Genomic DNA, 20504 nt, shown 5'->3' with positions numbered 1-20504 from the left:
AATCTAGTAATAAATCTAGTAATCTAGTAATCTAGTAAGTCCTAGAGTTTTCCAAACAAGGGACTACTTCTTTTTCTGGGTGAGTTTATACTTTGAGTTTTTACTAAAATCATAAGAACATCTGGGGCACCTGGGTGGCTCAGTCGGTTAAGCATCCGACTCTTGATTTCGGCTTAGGTCACGATCCCAGAGTTGTGGGATGGAGCCCTGAGTCAGCCTGCTTAAGATTCACTCTCTCCCTCTCCCTCTGCCCCTCCCTCACTCACTCTCTCATGCTCTCTCTCTCTCTCTCTCTCTAAAAAAAAAAAAAAAAAAAAGATCAAAAGAAGATGGAAAATGTAAGAGATAGAAGACAGTCAAAAGAGTTCACTGGCCTTTTACTCCCTTGCAAATGCTAAGCAATATTGGCCATTTCTGGCCCTGCTTTATCCCTCTGGTGACATCTTTGATGGTCCAGAGAGTCTTGAATCTCCCTGTGATGGGGGCCACTGGGGGGTGGGTGGGCAGACAGGAATCCTACTAAGTACCCACACCCAAGCTCTGCGGGGCAGGCAAACAATCCTCCTAAAGGAGGGAGGTGTTCTGATTTCCACATAAGGGGAAGGCCCTTACAGACAGCAGCACTTAAACCTAGTTTGGAATGAAGGAAGCCAGTTGAATCTCTAAATGAAGCAGCCCTGACCAAGAGGTTTTGTGAGTGCCCTGTTCTGTCCTCTCTCGCTATAATGTATCCCCATGGGGGTGGGAGCCCAGATCTGGGAATGACTTGTTTAGGATTACAATCAGAAATCATAATCTGTTAATCCCATCTGCTTCCCATGAGAAGAGAAAATCACCCAGGTGATTTCAGAGGCTCTCAAGCAACAGGAAGTCTTTCCTGGGGAAAGACCTACACCATTGTGTCGGTGTAATAATAAACCATTAAAATGAAAATAGTAATCCTTTTTTTTTTAGTGTTTATTTATTTTTGAGAGAGACAGAGCATGAGCAGAAGAGGAGCAGAGAGAGAGGGAGACACAGAATCCAAAGCTGGCTCCAGGCTCTGAGCTGTCAGCACAGAGCCCCACGCAGGGCTCGATCTCAAGAACCATGAGATCGTGACCTGGGCTGAAGTCGGCCGCTTAACCCCGGTGCCCCGAAAATAATAATTCTTAAAATAAAAATCAAGGATCTATTGGACATTTACTCAGTACCCAGCACTGAGTTTAGGATTACATTTGGCTCTTACTGCTCTGAAATCTGTCGACCACAGGTTTGGACTGGGCTGGTCTTTGTGAATGGATTGGCCCACAGTGTGCATACATACCCCTGTGCGCTAACCCATTCATACAGCAGCCTGCACCCCTACACAGTCACATTCCTCTCACAAGCGTGTTCAGCTTTTGCATCCTGGACTCAACGTGGAATTCTAGGCCTTCAGATGAGCCAGAGTGCCAAGAACGCCTCGAAGGAGAGTGGAAATAAATCTTCCATCTTAACATCTCCGCTGCAGATAACTGTTCTGTAGAAAGAGTCTCCATTCTTCCAAGTGCTAGAAGTACACAAACGGTGTAAACGTAAAGAGCAAGGACCAGTGTGTGTGCCACACCGCTCAGGTCCCAGCACTGAGGTGGCCACTTTCCTGCCGCATGACCTCAATCAAGTTGCTTGACCTCCACATGCCTCCCCATGCTACATCTGGAACATAGAGGATCTACCTGTCTCTTAGGACGGGGTGAGGATTCAAAGTGGGTCAAAGAGTCAGCCAGGCAGGTGGTGAGAGCTCAGTAAATGTTAGAGAAGAAAATAGCTCCCTCGAAAGGTTCTGGCAGGGCTGAAATACTAGTGCCTGACACAAAATAGGTGCTCCCTGTCCCCCGGCTGCCTTTCTTCTCCGCTTTGCTTTTCTGCTACCTTCTTCCTTCAACTTACACTTGATGGAAAGAAGGACCTCAGGGGATGGTGATGGGTCTAAACCGTGTGGAAACCCCACAGACAATGGATTTTAAAATATGTGTAAATAGACAAGCTCCAGGAATGAATGCAAACTTTCTTTCTTTTCCAAGGCAAAAAGCCATCTTTATAAAATAATTAAGCTCAAGCTGCAATGCCAGCGAGGATTCATTTCTTCCTTTTCGTTCTAATGAAATTTAATTGTATGCATATTACATGTAGCTCAACTATTTATAATGACTTGAATAAAAATGAATACAGATACCTTTCCACTTAGAAAGGTGAGCTGCCTTAGGGATTTATAAGGAAATGAACCTTGGGGTTTTCTTAGTTACATCATTTGTTTAAGAAATGACAACTATTTGCCTGGACTCCAGTCAGTTCATGTGTGTTAATGGTGTATGTGAAGTCAGCTCCAGACAGATGCAAAAGTCAAATCCAAGGGGAAATGCAAAAAAAAAAAAAAAAAAAAAAAAAAAAAAAAAAAAAGAAAAAAAAGAAAAAAGAAAAGAAAGAAAAAGGAGTGGGGAATGCCAAGGTAGCCACATAGGCTGAGTTGCTGCAGCAAGAAATTCCTCTCATTACGATGACTGTACTCATATGGGGAGAGTTACTCACCCTGGCATCTCACGTGGAGTCCTTGCTCTGTACTGGGCATCATTTGAGTATGTTACACGTATTAACCCGCTTAAATTCATGACAACCCGATGGAACAGATGAACATGTTCGCATCGTAGAAATGAGGATACAGAGGCACAGAATAGTTAGATCGCCTGCTCAAACAACAGGGACAGGCCTTGAACCCAGGCAGTCTGGGTGCAGAGCCCTCAGTTCTAGTGCAGCAGAATATGCCTCCCGCACTCTCACAACTGCATACCACGCCCAGTGCCCAGCAATTCCAGTGCATTCACTTTTTGTTGTTGTTGTTGTCGTTTGTTTATTTATTTACTTTTGAGAGACAGAGCACAAGCCAGGGAGAGGCAGAGAGAGAGGGAGACACAGAATCCGAAGCTCATGACCTGAGCCCAAGTTGGACGCTTAACTGACTGAGCCTAACTGACTGAGCCACCCAGTCAGTCCCCATGAACTTGTTTAATCCTCACAGTGCTTTCCGTTGTTCTGGCCTGGCATCGATTCAATACCAAGCCACATTTTTCATCATTGACTAGAACACACATGTAACAGTTTGTTTCTACTGAGTTAACGGTGACTAACTTAAAAGTGGATAGAAAAAAAAAGAGCTAAGAGTTTTCTAGAGCATTCTCGGGTCTAATAAGTGACTTCTTTATTAATATATATTTATATAATATTGATAGTATACTAATTTGTTAATATACTTCCTATTCACCATGTACCACCATTACTCTGGAAGGGGAGTGGGCAATTCTAGATCTTGTACATTTTCTGTCTCTATACTTTTTGAGGGCACTGACCATTCTTCTGTCAACACTATCATGTTTATTTTTAAAGCTGAGAATGCAGAATCACACTGAAAGGAAGTAGATTTTCTCAGCTTCACAAAATAAGTAGGTTTAGAGAAATCCCATGAGAACAGACACCCGTAAAATGAATACCTGTTTATGGGTGAAAAGTAGCAGACAAAGTAGAGTTTCAGCTCTAATTCTCAGACAAGCCTGGTCTGGTACACCTCTTCCTTTTTTGTACCCCAAATCAGGTTTAACATTTCTACACCTGCTTTCCGAGGCTGCATGAAAAATCTGAAGAAAACTACTGGTGTTGTTAGGTTGAATGACACTGTAGGAGTAACAAAAAAGTGCTCAGAAGACTGGAAGGTGAGTAGTGAAAACCTTGTAGAAAAGTACTGCTCCCCAACCAACCCATATTTGGTATTCATTTACACATCAACTTTTGAGTCTCCCAGTAGCACACAGTATTATGATGAAATGGTTCATTTATATTCCCTACATATTTGCAAGATACAGAACGCCTTCAGGTTTGCAAGTTAAATTTGTAGGAAAAAAGGAATACCGACTATACACACAAAAACGCAGATGATTGGTAGATTATCATGCAGAAAAGCAAACTCTGTTTTTTTCCCAAGGCAACGTAAACCACATTAATCAGCTCAGGTGAAGTGACATAGAATAAGATACTGGATTTCAGCCATGAAATGATTCCAATGCCAATAATGTATTCTGTGTTTGCCTTTCAGCTCGTGCGATCTGCCTCATTCTCCAGGGATGGACAATTGAGTTTCACCAATTTGGATTTGGCTTTTCCCAACCACTTCCAGGCCTCCTTTGGATTTCAGACCTTTCAACCCAGTGGCCTATTATTAAGTCACCAGACAGAGGTATGAAATATTGCATGAATACTGAATAAGATTTAAACCCGACTCAAAGTTTGATGTCAAAAACAGTAGAGAGATTTTGAAGGTAAATTAACTAGGCATTTTATCCATCATCACAGGGTGAAGGACATTGTATATTTCAACCATGGAGGTTATTGTTCTTCCTGGGACAAGTCCTAAAAGAAAAAAGGCTTAGGAAGTACATTATGGTTTACAGAATTGAATTTATATGTATTCATGGACCCATTTTCATTTCTCTTGGGTTTATTTTAGGAGTTAATGTGAATTATACTGTTACATGTAATGATGTAGCTTAAAGTTTTAGATCTAAGAAAAAATCAGAATATATCCCCACTATTCTTTTTTGATTCTACAAAAGATAGTTCTTCAGATTCCTTTTTTGCATCATCAGCTAGTTGTACAATATTTACATCTGGGGAATAAGGTCCTTTGCTCTTTGTTCATGTACAACAGCAGGACAGAATTCTCTTCAGCAAGAAGGTACCCTCTGTAGATTTATAGGGTTCCACTCGTGTTGTTATACAGGGGTAGAAGTCAACTAATAGGTAGAAATCCCCTCGTAGAATGAGGAGGGGGTTTAAAATAGAGGTAGAAGTAGAATACTGACATTCTTGGATTTGTTTCTTCAGGATTGCCAACACAACACAACACAACACAACAGGCATCCAACATTTGTTGAAAGACAGAATGGTAGCTGACGCTGTGATTCTGTGGCTATATCATATTAGAAGGTCTCTTTTCTCGTGATATAGTTGCTCAATCAGCCTTTAGAGATCTTTTTTTTTAACTACCCCCAAAGAAGCACGTACCAGCATTTTTGACTGCAAGAATGCCCTTTCTGTCAAAGTAGGATGATATGACCTAGTTCTTTTGACACCCAACATTTGTTTCCTTTGCTGAGGATAAGGATACTGAGTATACAGTATACAAAACGGTCAAAAGCCAGTGTAACAGTTGACTTAGCAAAAGAGGAGATCAATCCTAGACCTAGAAATCCTAGAAATATCCTAGGAACATTGCCCTCAACTTCATAATGGGTTAGCTAAGAAATACATATAAACTGGCGTTCTTTTATCCAATTTATAATGAATAGTACCAACTGAAAAAAAATCAAAATATAAAGCTGACAATGGCTACAACCACATGCTGTAAAATTGTTTTAGCCTAAAAGCTCATTATTGAAAATTGCAAAAAAAAAAAAACAAAAAACAAAAACAAAAAACAAAAAACCTGTACGTGGTAGAAAAAAAAACAACAGGAAAATTCAAATGACAACTACCGACTCTACACATATTTTTTAATTAAGAATCCACAGAAAGAATCTAATCATCTTGCCAAAATTTACATCTGCAGTTTGATGTCAGAAAATTGAACCTCCTTGGAATTATGACCAGAAAATAAAAAATTCCTAATGACTAAAGAAAAGATATCATTGTTATGATCATATATGGAAAAACAGTTGATGAATGAAACCTTCATCACACAATTCATTGAGGAAAGAGTTGATCCTGATGAAAATAACATAAGCACATTGAAAATAGAAATAGAAAAATTTAGAGATGGCTTAACTATTTTGTGTATATGATGGAGAAGTTAAATTGGTTTATGAATGTAGCTCCATAAAATGCTTTTGACAGATTCATCAGTGTTTAAACAATTTGGATAAGACTTTTATATTCATAAACATGGAGTCAAAATAATCAAAAATAATCTTTAGCTCAAAATAGCAAAGTCAAAACATTTGGGTCAAACCCACCTGACTGTTTTATGCATGGTTTTGATCAGAAAGTCAGTATTGATACACCTGTAATCTTGAAATAGAAATTAATGACATTGACGGGCACATGCTGTGATGATTTCAGGCAAATAACCTGCAGGTCACCCTGGAAGATGGTCACATTGAACTGAACACCAGGGATGGAAGTAGCCCCATTTTTAAATCCCCCCAGACGTACACAGATGGTTTGCTGCACTACGTATCTGTAATAAATGATGACTCTGGGTGAGTGGAATGGCCCTTCTGCCAGAGCTCTTGAGACTTTTATTTCATTTGATGGAATTTTCTAGTATCTTTTTTGTGAAGTATGTGTCCTTGATGTTGACACTGTTTTCCTAGTAAGATTTGCCTTCTTCCTGGTTCTGGATCAATTTCCTCATTAAAAAAAAAAAAAATCAATCAACCATGGGATGGATATACAAATTGTGGTATATTCAAAATGCAGGAGTGAAACGGGTAACAAGCAAGAAGATCTACCACTGTGTGGGGTGACATGAGTGAACTTCCCAGTGTACTGCTGCGTGAAAGAGGCTGCACATAAAAGAATCATCTCCCATGATTTCATTTCTATAAAATTCAAAAACAGGCAAAATTAATTTCTTTTCTCAGTATTCAGGATAGTGGTCATACCCTTGGAGGGAGAGAAGCAAGCACAAGGCAGGGTTCCTGGGTGCTGGTCTGTTCTGCTTCTTTATCTGGGCGCTGGTATCATTGGTATATTCACGTTGCAAAAAATTCACTGAGCTGTACACAGGATATGTGAACTTCCTGTACGTATAGAATACTTTAACAAAAATCTGTGCCAGAGAAATACATGGAAAAAAATGTAAGTGCTCTTTAAAAATAAATCTGGGCTAACAAGTTACTTTAGGTTAAAGATACTGAGTCTGAATCGAAGACAATAAGTTGACCACATGATGAGAAACGTTTCTTCCCTGCAGTTCTCACTCTTGTTTTGTCTTCCTCCTCTTCCAGACTCCGGCTTCTCATTGATGACCAGCCTCTGAAGAATAACCACAGGCTAAGACACTTGTCAAATTCCCAGCAAACCCTGCGTCTGGGCGGAAGTCACTTTGAGGGTTGTATCAGCAATGTTTTTATCCAGAGGTGCGTCCTTTCCTGTGTGTGTGGCTGTGGGTGTGAGAGCCGCCTGCCTACAGGGAGGGCATCTCCTTGCTCTGGTAGCACAGCTGGATGTGTCACCACGTGCTGCACCAGGCCCTCATTCCACAAACTTGCCCATGCCTTCTTTTTTTTTTTTTTTTTTTTTTTAAATTTTTTTTTTCAACGTTTATTTATTTTTGGGACAGAGAGAGACAGAGCATGAACGGGGGAGGGGCAGAGAGCGAGGGAGACACAGAATCGGAAACAGGCTCCAGGCTCTGAGCCATCAGCCCAGAGCCTGACGCGGGGCTCGAACTCACGGACCGCGAGATTGTGACCTGGCTGAAGTCGGACGCTTAACCGACTGCGCCACCCAGGCGCCCCGCCCATGCCTTCTTAGACAAGATACACACCTTAAAAACAAACCACCTCCCACAAAAACTTCCCTGCCTCCCTTTGTGGGAGCAGCTTTGGCACATAACCTTGGAAAAGGTCTAATCAAAATTAATTTTTGGATGATGGCCCTGAGAATTTTCCAAACTGAAATTTCACTTCATTTGAATCAAGACTGCACATTTGATTTAATCAGAATCTGTCCCATTTTGGGGGCTGACGGCTTGCATGGGCCAGTGTACTGCTGGGAAACCAGACCACCATACTGTCAAACTCAAACGTGTCTCTCTATAGAGAGGGGAGCCTGGTGCTAGCGTGCAAATGTTTAGATGTTCTTTTCTTTTGATTCAAAATAATCACCTTATTTTTCTTTTATTTTGTTTGTTTATTTATTTTAATTTTTTTTAATGTTTGTTTATTTTCGAAGGAAAGAGAGACAGAGCGTGAGCAGGGGAGGGGCAGAGAGAGAGAGGAAGACACAGAATCTGAAATGGGCTCCAGGCTCTGAGCTGTCAGCGCAGATGCTGACGCGGGGCTCGAACTCACAAACCATGAGATTGTGACCTGAGCTGACGTCGGTCGCTCAATCGACTGAGCCACCCAGGCACCCCATAAGTTTATTTACTTATTTTGAGAGAGAGAGAGAGAGAGACAGAGAGAGACAGAGAGAGAGAGAGACAGCACACAACCTGGGGAGGGACAGATAGAGAGAGGGAGAGAGAGAATCCCAAGCAGGCTCTGTGCCATCAGCACAGATGATCACTTTTAGATAAAAGGCAAAGCCCTGCCCAGGGCAGAAGGGGATCCCAGGACTGGTAAGGAAACTCAGGCAACCTGTTGGGAGCTCGGGGGCTCCTATTTTCCATCAAGGCTCAGGCACCAATCACAGGATAAAGCAGATTTATCTGTGAGACTCCCCTACACAAGTGCACAAGATAAAAAGCCTTCTACAAACTCACTTCTAAGGTTCCTGATGTCCACCATCACTCTAGATCATCGACACCCACCTTTCTCCTCTCTGCATATTTCATTTTCATATTTCTAGATGACACCTGTTCCAAAGAAAGAGCTGTAGTATACTGGCTTTGCCCCAGCCCTAACCATTTAAGTGCATACAGTTTCTCAGGCCTTTCTGCTGGTAAGACACCGTGCTGGGTATTTTAGGGAATGCAGACATGGGTAACAGCACATCCTCCTTTTCTGAGCCCAGTGCCTCCTCTAGATACAATGTACAGGTAGGAGAGGAAACTTTACCTAGAAACCATGACAGTAAGAACGTGTATTCTTAAAGCAAGTTCTCGTGCCAGTGCATCTTCCTTGAGATGTCAGAGTTTGGCAGTGGTTTTCTTTTCTGCCCTCATTCCAGGCTCTCAGAGAGACCTGCAGTCCTGGACTTGGCCAGTAAATCTACCAAGAGAGGTGTGTCGCTGGGAGGCTGCAGTTTAAATAAACCACCTTTCCTCATGTTGCTTAGAGGTTCTACAAGGTTTGACAAAGCCCACACTTTCAGTATCAACCAGGTAAGTGTACCCTACACTGGCTTTTGCTTCTCCCCAGAGGATTCTCGTGAGCGATTCTTACCCCACATGAGATGTTGGGGAAAGGGCTCAGGTGGTGTTAGGGGTGCAGATCACCTGATCCCTTGGTGGTCAGTGCCTCCAGGAAGGGTGATCAGTGCCTCCAGGGATTGATAGGTCATCAACAATTGGATTATGCCAAAATGTGGAAAAGGTTTCCGTTTTAGCTTTTATTTTGTATCTTGATGAAAATTTGGCAATTTTTTGTAGACAGAACAAATTGAATCTCAGGTTTCTCAATTCCTATACACAATGTCTCGCTCTTTTGATGTTCCCTGTTGTGTACCCAACAGGTATAGTGATTTTCTCTAGAATACAAGGGTCATGCCCCTTCCCCTCCCCATAGACAACCCTCCACCCTGGCTCTTAAGACAACATAAACACATGCACCCAGGCCTTGCCAATACCTGTGTGGTTTGACCTTGACTGCACACTGGAAACATCTGGGGAGCTTTTAAAATCCCAGTGCTTGGGTTGCATCCCACCTAATTACATCAGATGCTCTTGAAATAGGTCCAAGTGGCAGGAGTTTGTAAAGCTTCCAGGTGATTCTACTTTGCAGCACTAAGGCTGAAAGGAAGTAAAATCTCTTGTTTGGAGGAGTAGAAGCATTGTAATGAATTGGACACAGCATTAGGACTTAAAGAATTCCTTGCTGTGGCCGAGGTCAACACTATGACCTCCCCGTGTCTGAGGTTACAGTTAATACGATTAATGGGTATTAGTGAGCACCTCCTATGCGCCGGGCATTGCGCTAAGCTCTTTAAGTGGCTTTTCTTACTACATCTGCAAGTAACCTTGTGAGGGATGTATTATTACTGTACTTCTATATGACCATACTACAGTAATAGTACCAAGCAAGTATATTACTAGCCACATCTTACAGAAAAAGATGCTGCAGTTTAGAAAGATAAGCAATTTTCCCAAGCTCCCACAGATAGAAGGTGCAGTAGGAATTCAAAACCAGATAGCTTGATCCCACAGCCTGCACCCTCCTAAGAGCAATGTGCTTCTGTTCAGCACACTTTTCTCTCAACGTCAACCCCCATGCTACTTGTCTGCCAATATTTCCCATGCTGCACGGTGATTTGGAGAAGTTGAATAGATAGTCCATAATAAGAAATGTTTTATGCTACTAGGAAGAAATATACTTTATAGAGGGTAGTCATTTTGCTGATATGAAAACAACATCTTTAGGACTGCTCCATCAGGAATGAAATCATATGTTCATTTTTTTTTCATTGTAAGGCTGAGAGTTACTGAGAGGCTAAATTAACACAGTGATGATAGAGATGGAGAGAAGGAAAGGGGTTCAAAGCTATTTAGAAGATAGAATATACAGGACCCAGATGATAATTGAGTGTGGACGGCAAGGGAGAGGCAGGAGTTAATGTAATTCTGAGACATCTAGTCCGGGTTATTGGATGGGTGGAGATGCCATTTCATGGACGTAGAAGAAGGACAAGTATTTGGAGGAAAAGAGACTGGGTGGAGTATATTGTATATTGAGCGACAGGTGCCTGGAGGACATCTACAGAGAGAAAGCCATCAGGGACTGTCTCTGAGTGGGCCTCAGTGGATGGGGGGCAGAGGCTAGGTCCACCGATGCGGGAGCTGCCAGTGAATACGCTGTATTTAATTGTGCCCCTGTTCTGTGCAAGCCCCCAGATTCGATGGAATAAGACATTAATTTTGCCTCCAAAAGCTCAATAATAGAAAGAAAGCAACAAAGGTTTGTGGTTAAGTACTAGACTTGGGGGTCAGACTTACTGGGTTTGCACCGGGCTTTATTAGGTGTGTGGCCGTGAATGATTATTTAACCTCTCAGCGGGTCTATTTCCTGAAACACAAATGCAGATATATAAAGTAAGATCTCCTAGTGTTGTTGTGAGGGTTAAAAGAGGTGCTAAACATACAACATGTAGAAAAGTGCCTGGCACATGGTAAGCATGTGATAAATATCGGCTGTTATTATTATACACACTAATAACCTCAGTGAAAACAAAAAACGTGCAGCAGGCAGAAATTTCCCTGCCCCACAAATCAGGGGGGTTCTTTTGGAGGAGGTGACACACGAACTGGGTCTGGAGCATGGGTTGAATTTAGACAAGTAGATGTTGCTTTGCACGAGCAGAAGCCCGAAGCCAGGAGGCAGGATGTGGGTGTAACTCGCGTGCATGACACTTCCCGTACATCTCTCTGATCGTCACCAGTCTGCGTACTATCTCTTTCGGTTCTCACCACACCCCTCTGAGAGCAGAATAAAATGCCAGCTCTACAGGTCAGGAAACGGAGTCTCAGAGAGGTTTAAAAAAAAAAAAAAATGGCAACTTGCCCAAGAGCACCCAGTCAGTACACGGTAGACTCAGAATTCAAACTTAGAGCTGTAGATCTCAAAGAATGTTCTCTTCAGACCACATCCTGTGGCCTCGACAGGGTTGGAAAGCTTGGTGAACAGGGGAAATTGGGTGGAGGAAGGGGAGTGACAGAGGTAAGCTCAGAATTCCACATCTGAGCCCCATCAGGGATAGGATGACCTAATGTAATTTTGACATTTTTCTGTAGTCAACATGAAGCCTTTGAAAGGATTGCTTTAAACCATGTTTAAAGAGTAACAGGCAGCAGCCTGTGGGATAGTTTGATGAGGGAAAGTTCTATAGACAAGGAGTCAAACTGGCAAACTACTGACAAAGTCCAGGCAAGAGAGTCAGGAGTCTGGCTTTCAGGGCAGAGGGACTGGGAGTGGCAGTTGTATCACAGAAATGAAGTAGGACATGGAAACTGAACTCAGAGAAGAGGCAAGGGAGGTGGGTGTCCATGATGGCCAACATGTAGGGCCTGGGTGCCTTGAAGGAGGTTGGTGCCATTATGAGAAGGAAGAGTTGGTGACAAAAGGTGTTTATGAAAACTGTTCATCTCGATGTTACTGCTATTGCCACACAAAGAAGACTCAGGGAGGGAGCGAGGCCCCAGTAAGGAAGCTCCATTAGGATCCAGGGTGGGCTGGATGTGAAGCGGTTTTAAGCAATTCATTTAACTCTCTGGTGGGTATGATTGCCCATCTCCACTCAGCAATGTGTCAACACGAAACATTTTAAATAAGTGGTATCGAGTTTCTATTCCGAACACCCTGTCCAGGAATCAGGTCCAGGAGGGTAACCTGATCTTGGAGGAATTTAAATTTGTTTGGAAGCCTTTAGCCGTTGGCTCCAAAGTAAAATGGTTTACAATAAGATCTATAGGGTCACATAATGGACAGTTCAGGGACAGGTAGTGTTTTGAGGCCTGGCCCATCTCAGCTCCATCCTGCATAGTTCAGGGCTTCGTATCCTCACGAGATAATGCTCAGCACCAGACCCATGGATCAGCTCATCTTTGTTAGCAAAGACGTATTTCTCAGAGGCCCCATCCCCTGTTTCCCCTCAAGGTTCATTGTCCAAGAGGGAGGTCACATGTTCATTCCTCAACCTGTCCCTGGCACAGCGAATCCCCCCCCTTCACTTTGACAAATAGAGAACCCAGCGGAGCACTGGGTCTTGTGGGGGCTGTGGACACATGATCGCAATCTGGGCTCCACAGAGCAGAGAAAACGGGGAGAACAGCTGGACAGTCTCAGTTTCTAACAATTTTTCCATCCCTACTTGATATTTATTAGTTATTTTTTGGCATTAAAACTCAGTTCTGTTCAAAAGCTCAACGTGTCATCTAGCCCAGGACACATTTCTGTGCGTAGGTCAACTCTGACTAACGTGGAGACAGGCCATGCCTCCCTCCCCACCCCACACCTTCTGGTTCTTGCTGTTTCTTTCACTGTCCTGCTGCACAAACCCAAATGAATGGCTCCAAGGAGAGGTGGTAGGCTGGTGGCTCCGTGTCCTACTGGCTGGCATGGCATGGCATGCTGCTGCCAAATGCTGTGGCTCTCTCAAGGGACATGACAATTATTCCACGGCTCCATGGAGGGGAGGGACTCTGGATACCCGTGGGTCCCAGGTGCAGCAGCTGTCAGGAAAGAGACCAGACTTGTATTGGATGGGAAGAACATGCATCCTCCCCAAGGATGAATTCATCTCTATTGAATTAATCTCCTAGGATCACAGTAAAAACTGCGAGAGGCACTTAGCGAGATAAGTATTCTTTACTCTTCCCCCTGATGATTAGCTGTCCTCAGTTTTTGCTTCTCTCCCTGGCAGCCATTGCGGGACACACCAGCGGCCTCCCCAAGGAGCATGGAGGTGTGGCGAGAGGCCCAGTCTTGCCGGCCACCTCCCCGGGCCCAGGCCAGTCACGGAGCCCTCAGGTTTGGGGACCGTCCCACCAGCCACTTGCTCTTCACGATTCCCCAGGAGTTGCTGGAACCCAGGTATTTGTTAATTTTCCTGCCCCCACACCAACTCAGAACCTGACTCGACAGTTGTGCCCCAGAGCAGGCTAGCCAGCGGGACACCATGCACCTGTCCCTAATGAAGCGGCACCACCATTTCTGTGAAAGAAGGTGCTGGCCCCCACGGGACAGGGAGCGTGACTGCCTGAGCGTGCGCCCTCCCCGCAGCCGGAACGCACACACGGTGGGGGCTGCTCGGCGGCCAAAACAACCCTCCCAACCCCCGGCCAGCCCTGGTGGAGGATTGACGGTGTTCTAAAAATAAGACTGACACTTCTTTTCAAAGCTGCTATTTATTTCTGTTATAAATCACCTTTCTTGTCTGCATTCTATAGTCAGAGAAAAATAATCCTTTTAAGTAGACTCAGTGCCAGATAGATCATATTTAGAGACCACTTTTGGACTTCTTGTGCTAACAAGTCGCATCACTTTTGGGGAAGAGGAAGTGAAGACATATTAATTATGTTGGATAAAAGTAGGAAAACAAGGTTTGCCATTTTCATATGATTCAGAGACATAAATAACAAGGTGCCACAATTCTGTGATGGTTTATGTCCAGAAGCAGAATTTCCCAGGGGTCAAAAAGGCCTGGCTTTGAGACTGAGGTTCAGTCCCCACTCAGCCACTTGCTGGCTGTGTGACCTCGGGCCATTTGCCAGTTCGGTCCTCTGGGATGCACATTCAAGATGGGATTAGATGTGCAAGAGATGTATTGTTCCTGTGGGAGATAAAGGTGGAGGGAGGGGGGCTGGCAGGGAGAGCCTTCGGCTGAGACGGGAATGGCGCCGTTAACCATGGGGCAGCAGCAAAGCAAAGGTCACCCCTTAGAAGAGTTGAGCATAAATGGCCTGGCTCTAGTTTTGCTGCTGAGCTCAGTTCTTGGCTGGGAGTCATCCATATGCCACTGCAGACCTGAGGGCACGGCAGAGGGGGGCTGCCAGCCACCGCACCCCCACAGCACGTTCACTCTGGAGCTTGGAGCAGCAAATCCGCGGACACCATAGGCTAGAGTTCAGCTTCTTTAAGCCTCAGCTTTCTCTCCGTAAACTTGGCATCATTATGCTTGTCTCGCATGTTTTTGCAAGTTGCTACATTTTGAATCTCCATTTTCTCATCAGCTAAATGTTGATAATGCTTTCCTTGCAGGGAGGAGATGTAGTAGCTTGCAAGGGGCTGGCCCTCACATACTCAATAAGCAAAGTACACGATTCACAGGCAGATATGAAGGCCGGAAAAGGGAAGGGTGGAGTTTGGAAGGAGAACCCTATGCCAGCAGCTCCCCAACTCCAGCTGGGATCCCTGATTTGCCAGAACTGTGCTAGTGGAGGCTAAGAAGTGGCGTCCCACTCAGTTATTAGCCCTTCCCAGGGCTACCTGTTGGGAGGAAGCCCCCCTCCCACTGACTGTGCTCTTGGCCAAGCTGAGCTTAATGACCATGATCTCTGTGCAGATGCTCCCGGCCTCCCCTCCCACCTGCCTGGGCTCGGAGGCTTCTCTACCAGCCCTGCCCTCCCCTCTCCCTGCAAAGCCACCTTCTGTCTTACGTCTTCTCTCTCATCACGTTCAGTGTGGTGAGTCCTCTGGCTTCTTCTGAGGATTTGACCCCAGCACCTTCCCTTGCAACACTAAATTATATGTAATAAATGGGAAAAACGAACATTTTTAAAGGGAAAGTGGAAAAGAGTAATCATTAGCAGATGTAACTTTTGAATTATATTAGTCTCAAATATTCTAGCAATCGGAGTGTATTTCCAGGATGCTACCAGTCCAGAATATGGGCTCTTCCATCGTTCTCATTCTAATTTATATCCTGGCAATTTTTGGCCTCTCCTTTAAAATGCTGCACCACTATTTTATCCTTGTGACGAATGCATAAAAATGCCACTTTGCTCCCTGCCTTGTTCTCCTATCCACCAGCAATGAAGCGTCATAGCTACAGTATCATATGCTGGGATTTGAATATAGTACCGTCTTTTTTGGGTGTTAGTCAGTTAGCCTTTTATGAAAGAAAGCTGCTTTAAGAAATAACTCTGAAAAGCAAATGTCAAGTCTGATAACCAAGCCCACATATGTAAAGTACTTTAATTCTGTAGCAAGTTCGAATATCCTCCTTAAATTGGCTAACCCTCATTCTCTAAACCTCCGCACGCAGCTACACCAAGAGAAATATTGAGCGGTGTCACCATCTGGTTGGTTTAATTTAACAAATATAGATTCTTTTTCATTTTGAAGAACATCACCCTCAAGGAAACTTGCTAATCTGAAAAATTAAAGCATCTCAGTGTTTGCTCAACCTCACAGTATTAAAAAGCAAAGAGAAGTAACAGTGTCATTTTTTTCTTCCGCTTCCTGGTTCTGCCTCTGAGTTTTCCATTTACCATTTCGTTCAGCTATTCAGTTAACTATTCAGTTCCGCTGAACTATGTGTTGACTGCCTGCTGTGTACAAGGCACTGGAGATAGAGCTTCAAGCAGGAGAGACCTAGTTCCTGCCCTCTGTCTGGGTTGCGCTTAGACATAAACCAAAAGGAGTGGATGATGACAGCCTACTGGTAACCTGCGTCCTCCACCACCTTGTCACGCTGCACTTTTAGGTACCCCTGTCAGTGCACCTATGCATCAGAAACAGCTAAGAATGAAACATCCATCATTGTATTCCCAGTGCCCACCGCAGGGCCTCATACATACTACACTCTCATTAAATATTGTTGGATGAATGAATAAATGGGTGGATGGGTGGGTGGGTAAGTGAGTGAATGTGAGTTCTCCTGCAAAATTAATCTTGCTCAACCAGATGTCCATATGATATGTAATCATCATGCAAAGGAATATTCACTTTCACTCTTTGCTTTTACTGTGTGATGCTTGCTTAATTCCTGTTCCATTGTAGCTGGGATATTAAGGTCCAAGAAACATAAAGGTGGATGGGAGAAGGTGTGTCTGTACTTTCCCGCCTCTGTGTTAAATATGTCTAACAGAAAGAAAATGCTTACCTGATGCTTAAATCAAATCACTCCCCCCCCCCCCCCACACACACACAACTTCCCCTTACAATGTTCCACTCCTTGCACATATACAAAATAGAATGATATTCACTGGGTTAAAAAGTGACTGGCTGCTAAGTGAAATGAGCTGTTAGTCACAGAAAGGCGAATACTGTGTAATTCCACTTATGTGAGAGACCTCAGTAATCAAATTCAGAGAGACAGGAAGTAGAATGGTGGTCACCAGTGGTACAGAGGACAGGGAATGCAGAAGTGTTGTTTGCTGGGTACAGAGTTTCAGTCTTGCAAGGTGAAAAGAGTTCTGGACACTGGTTGCACAGTCATGTAAATGTACTTAATGCTCCTATACACTTTATAAAGGTTGAAATGGCAAATGATGTATATAACTTACCATGATTTGTTTAAGTGCAGATTTTTTTTAAACAGTAGGGCATCTTCGTTCTTGCCATATGCTGGAGCTTACACCGCCGTCTAGGTTTACCCTAGAGTTTGCTCATTATTCCCCAATATAGTAAGAAAATTATACATAAAACTTTTAACAGCTAGGCTACAATGGCTTTTAAAATTTTCTAAAGTAATAGGTCATTTAATCAGTACATGCCTTAGTTCATGCATTTGAATCATGGGGGTTTGGGTATCTGTGCCTCATCCCCTCTCCTGGCTTCAGGGACTCAGAAGAACACTAAACACGTCTATTCTCCTTCTTTGCCTTTTGCTTTATTTTCCTGACAGGTCACTGTTTGCTGTGGACATGCGGACAGCCTCCTCCAGAGGGCTCGTGTTTTACACGGGCACTAAGAGTTCCTATATGGCTCTTTATCTTTCAAAGGGACGACTCATCTTTGCTTTGGGGGCAGGAGGGAAAAAGCTGAGGCTCAAAAGCAAAGAGAAGTGCAATGATGGGAAATGGCACACGGTAAGACCTGGGGCTGTGTGAGCCCCTCCCCCTGCTACAGAATTCACTATGGAGTACCTGGAAAGGAGTGTCCACATTCTGCCAGCCACAGAAGCACAGCACTGGGAGAGCCCGTGTGGCCGGAGGCACTGGGCACCCCCATGTCTTCGCACAGGAAATGGCTGCATGTGCCGGGCGAGGATGTTGTGCACGGATGCCTCAGTGCCCAGATGGGCTTTACCGACCACTTCTTCGGGGTCCTCGCCCTGCCTCCCTGGGCTGTGTCCCCTACCCCTTCCCACCCCTGCTTCCTGGACAATTTCTGTCTGTCAAGACCATGTCTGGGTCTCCAGGCCCCTCTCTGAGCCTGGAATGCCTTCTGGATAGCACAAGCTTAAAGACCGAGATCTCTAGCATTCCAGATCTTCCCTGAAGGCATCCAGATTTGAAGAAAAATTCAATTTAAGACAAAAGGGACCTTTTTTTTTTTCCTGATGAGGGAACTAGATCTCAAAAAATGTAAGCAGCTTGACAAGTTATATTCACTTAGTCTTTCAACAAATATTTAATGAGCTGCCATCCTAGAGCACATAAACAAATATACCCGATATAATGTCAGATATTGGTAGGTGCTTGGAGAAAGTATTAGAGCAAGGTAAGGAAGTGGCTGAGTGTGGGGACTATTTCAGATAGGGTAGTAAAGCAAAACTTCCTTTGGGAGGTGACAGTCACTTGAAGTTATAGAAAGGGTGATCCAGGCAGAGGGAACAGCAAGCCCAAAGACCCTGAGATAGGGATCAGTTGAGTGAACAGAACAGAAAGGATAAGAGATGGGATTCAAGAATGAGGCAGGGCCCAGATCATACCAGCTTTGAAACCAAGGTGAGGACTCAGATTTTATTCTGAGTGTCTCTGATGCTTCTGAAGAGTATTAAACTAAAAAAGGACCATTGCATGAACAGATGTATATTTTCAAAGCTGCCTTTAGCTTGAAGAGATGAAGTGTGGGTAAGCATGGAAGTAAGGCAGCCAGATGGACGCTACTGCCTTTGCTTCAAGAGGCCTCCACGATCGTGGATAGAAGTGCACTGTCCAGGATGTGCTCTGAAAACCGAGAGGGTTTGCTGGTGGATTGCACGTGGAGCGTGAGAGAAAGAGGAGTCAGTATCAAGTCCTGTGATTTGGGGCCAGCAGTTGGGTCAACAGAGGGACTGGTACTGAGACGCAGGAGCTGTGGCCGGGGAAGGAGCATTTTAGAGCTGGGGAAGAGGACGGGTTCTGCTGTGAACATCCTTGGGGTGAGTTGCCTGTCAGACATTCAAGCCCAGCTGTCAGTAGACAGGTGGAGAGGCCAGAGGTCACAGCTGGGAGTATAAGTTGGGGAGTCATTAATGAATAGTCTCGTAGCCATGAGATGGCAGGGTCCACCCCAGACATTTAGCAAAGAGTTTAAAACGTGTGCTCCCTTTTAGTAAAGAAGTAGCCACTGGCCCCTTGCTCCAAGAGCCGTGTGGAAGGGAGATGTTTCCCTTCTTAGCTCTGCACAAACTATTCCTTCCCCTTTGTTGCCTGGGTGTGTCTTCATTTATACTCCTGTGCTCTTCATTTGTTTCTCTTTTGCATAAGTTTCTAGATCAAGTGTATCTTTTTAGTAGTTGACTTTCAAGGAATCCTTTTTTTCAAATTTCACTTTTCTGGCTTACTCTATTCAATATCCACCATAATCTCACAAAATGGTGATGATGATGACAATATTAGGGAGAAAATTTTCTAATTTTTTAAAGCTCCTTGAAGAAAAAGAAAAACATTGTTTAAAAAATGTGCTGTGACCAATAATAAAATACATCACCAATTGTCAAAGATAAAAAATGATTAATTTATCTTCTTTACTCTTAAGGTGGTGTTTGGGCAAGATGGAGAAAAGGGGCACTTGGTTGTGGATGGTCTGAGGGCCCAGGAAGGAAGTTTGCCTGGAAATTCCACCTTCGGCCTCAGAGCACCAGTTTACCTGGGATCACCTCCCTCATGGAAACCAAAGGTAAATATTTATGTTTCACCAACACACAAAAGATGCTCAGCATCGCTCATCATCAGGGAAATGCAAATCAAAAGCACAATGAGATATCCCCTCACCCTTGACAGAAAGGCTGTTATCAAAAAGACAAGAAATAACAAGAGCTGGCGAGGAAATGGAGAAAAAGGAACTCTCGCGCACTGTTGGGGGGGGAATGCAAACTGGAACAGCCACCATAGAAAATAGTGTGGAGATTACTCAGAAAATTAAGAAGAGAAATACTGTGCAATCTAATAATTCCACTGCTGGGTATTTACCCGAAGAAAACGAAGACACTAATTTGAAAAGATCTATGCACCCCTATGTTTATTGCAGCATTATTTACAATAGCCAAGATATTGGACGCAGCCCAAGCATCCACTGATAAATAAATAGATGAAGAAGTGGGACGTATATACAATGAAATATTACTCAGCCATAAAAAAGAATGAAATCTTGCCATTTGTGACAACATGGCTGGACCTAGAGGCTATTTTGCCAAGTGAAATAAGTCAGACAGAGAAAGACAAATATCATATGATTTCACTCATATGTAGAATCTTAAAAAAAAATGAGTAAACAAGCAAAAAAGAAATAAACTCATAAATATAGAGAACAAACTGGTGGTTGGCAGAAGTCGGTGGGGTGGTGGGGGGCGGGGGAGGGTGGCAGATGGGCCAAATAGGAGAAAGGAATTAAGAGGTACAAACTTCCAGTTGTAAAATAAATAATTCACCAGGATAAAAAGTACAGCATTGGGAACCCGGTCAATAATATTGTAATAACTTTGTATGGTGACAAATGGTAACCACACAGCATGGTGAGCATTTCATGCCAAAAACAGTCGTGCTTCAGAACTGTATATAAAAATAATTCACCTTATAATATAATCATGAAAGTGGTTAGAAGGTACAAACTTCCAGGGGCACTTGGGTGGCTCAGTGGGTTAAGCGTCCTACTTTGGCTCAGGTCATGATCTCACGGCTCTTGGGTTCGAGACCGGTGCCAGGCTCTGTGTTGACAGCTCAGAGCCTAGAGCCTGCTTCAGATTCT

The 20504-nt window shown here is 43.8% G+C and overlaps 1 protein-coding gene across 1 annotated transcript in view; it reads left to right on the top strand.

Moving 5' to 3' along the window:
* Positions 1 to 20504, top strand: part of LAMA3 (laminin subunit alpha 3) — a 220555-nt gene that overhangs the window by 175316 nt on the left and 24735 nt on the right. The window contains exons 60-67 of the mRNA XM_030335815.1: positions 3608 to 3725; positions 4106 to 4246; positions 6127 to 6266; positions 7017 to 7148; positions 8905 to 9058; positions 13309 to 13478; positions 17236 to 17419; positions 19296 to 19436. Coding sequence (XP_030191675.1) covers positions 3608 to 3725; positions 4106 to 4246; positions 6127 to 6266; positions 7017 to 7148; positions 8905 to 9058; positions 13309 to 13478; positions 17236 to 17419; positions 19296 to 19436 — 1180 coding nt within the window. The remainder of the gene's footprint in view (positions 1 to 3607; positions 3726 to 4105; positions 4247 to 6126; positions 6267 to 7016; positions 7149 to 8904; positions 9059 to 13308; positions 13479 to 17235; positions 17420 to 19295; positions 19437 to 20504) is intronic.

Source organism: Lynx canadensis, chromosome D3 (genome assembly GCF_007474595.2).
Source record: "Lynx canadensis isolate LIC74 chromosome D3, mLynCan4.pri.v2, whole genome shotgun sequence".
NCBI lineage: Eukaryota > Metazoa > Chordata > Mammalia > Carnivora > Felidae > Lynx > Lynx canadensis.
This window is presented reverse-complemented; position numbering and strand designations above follow the sequence as displayed.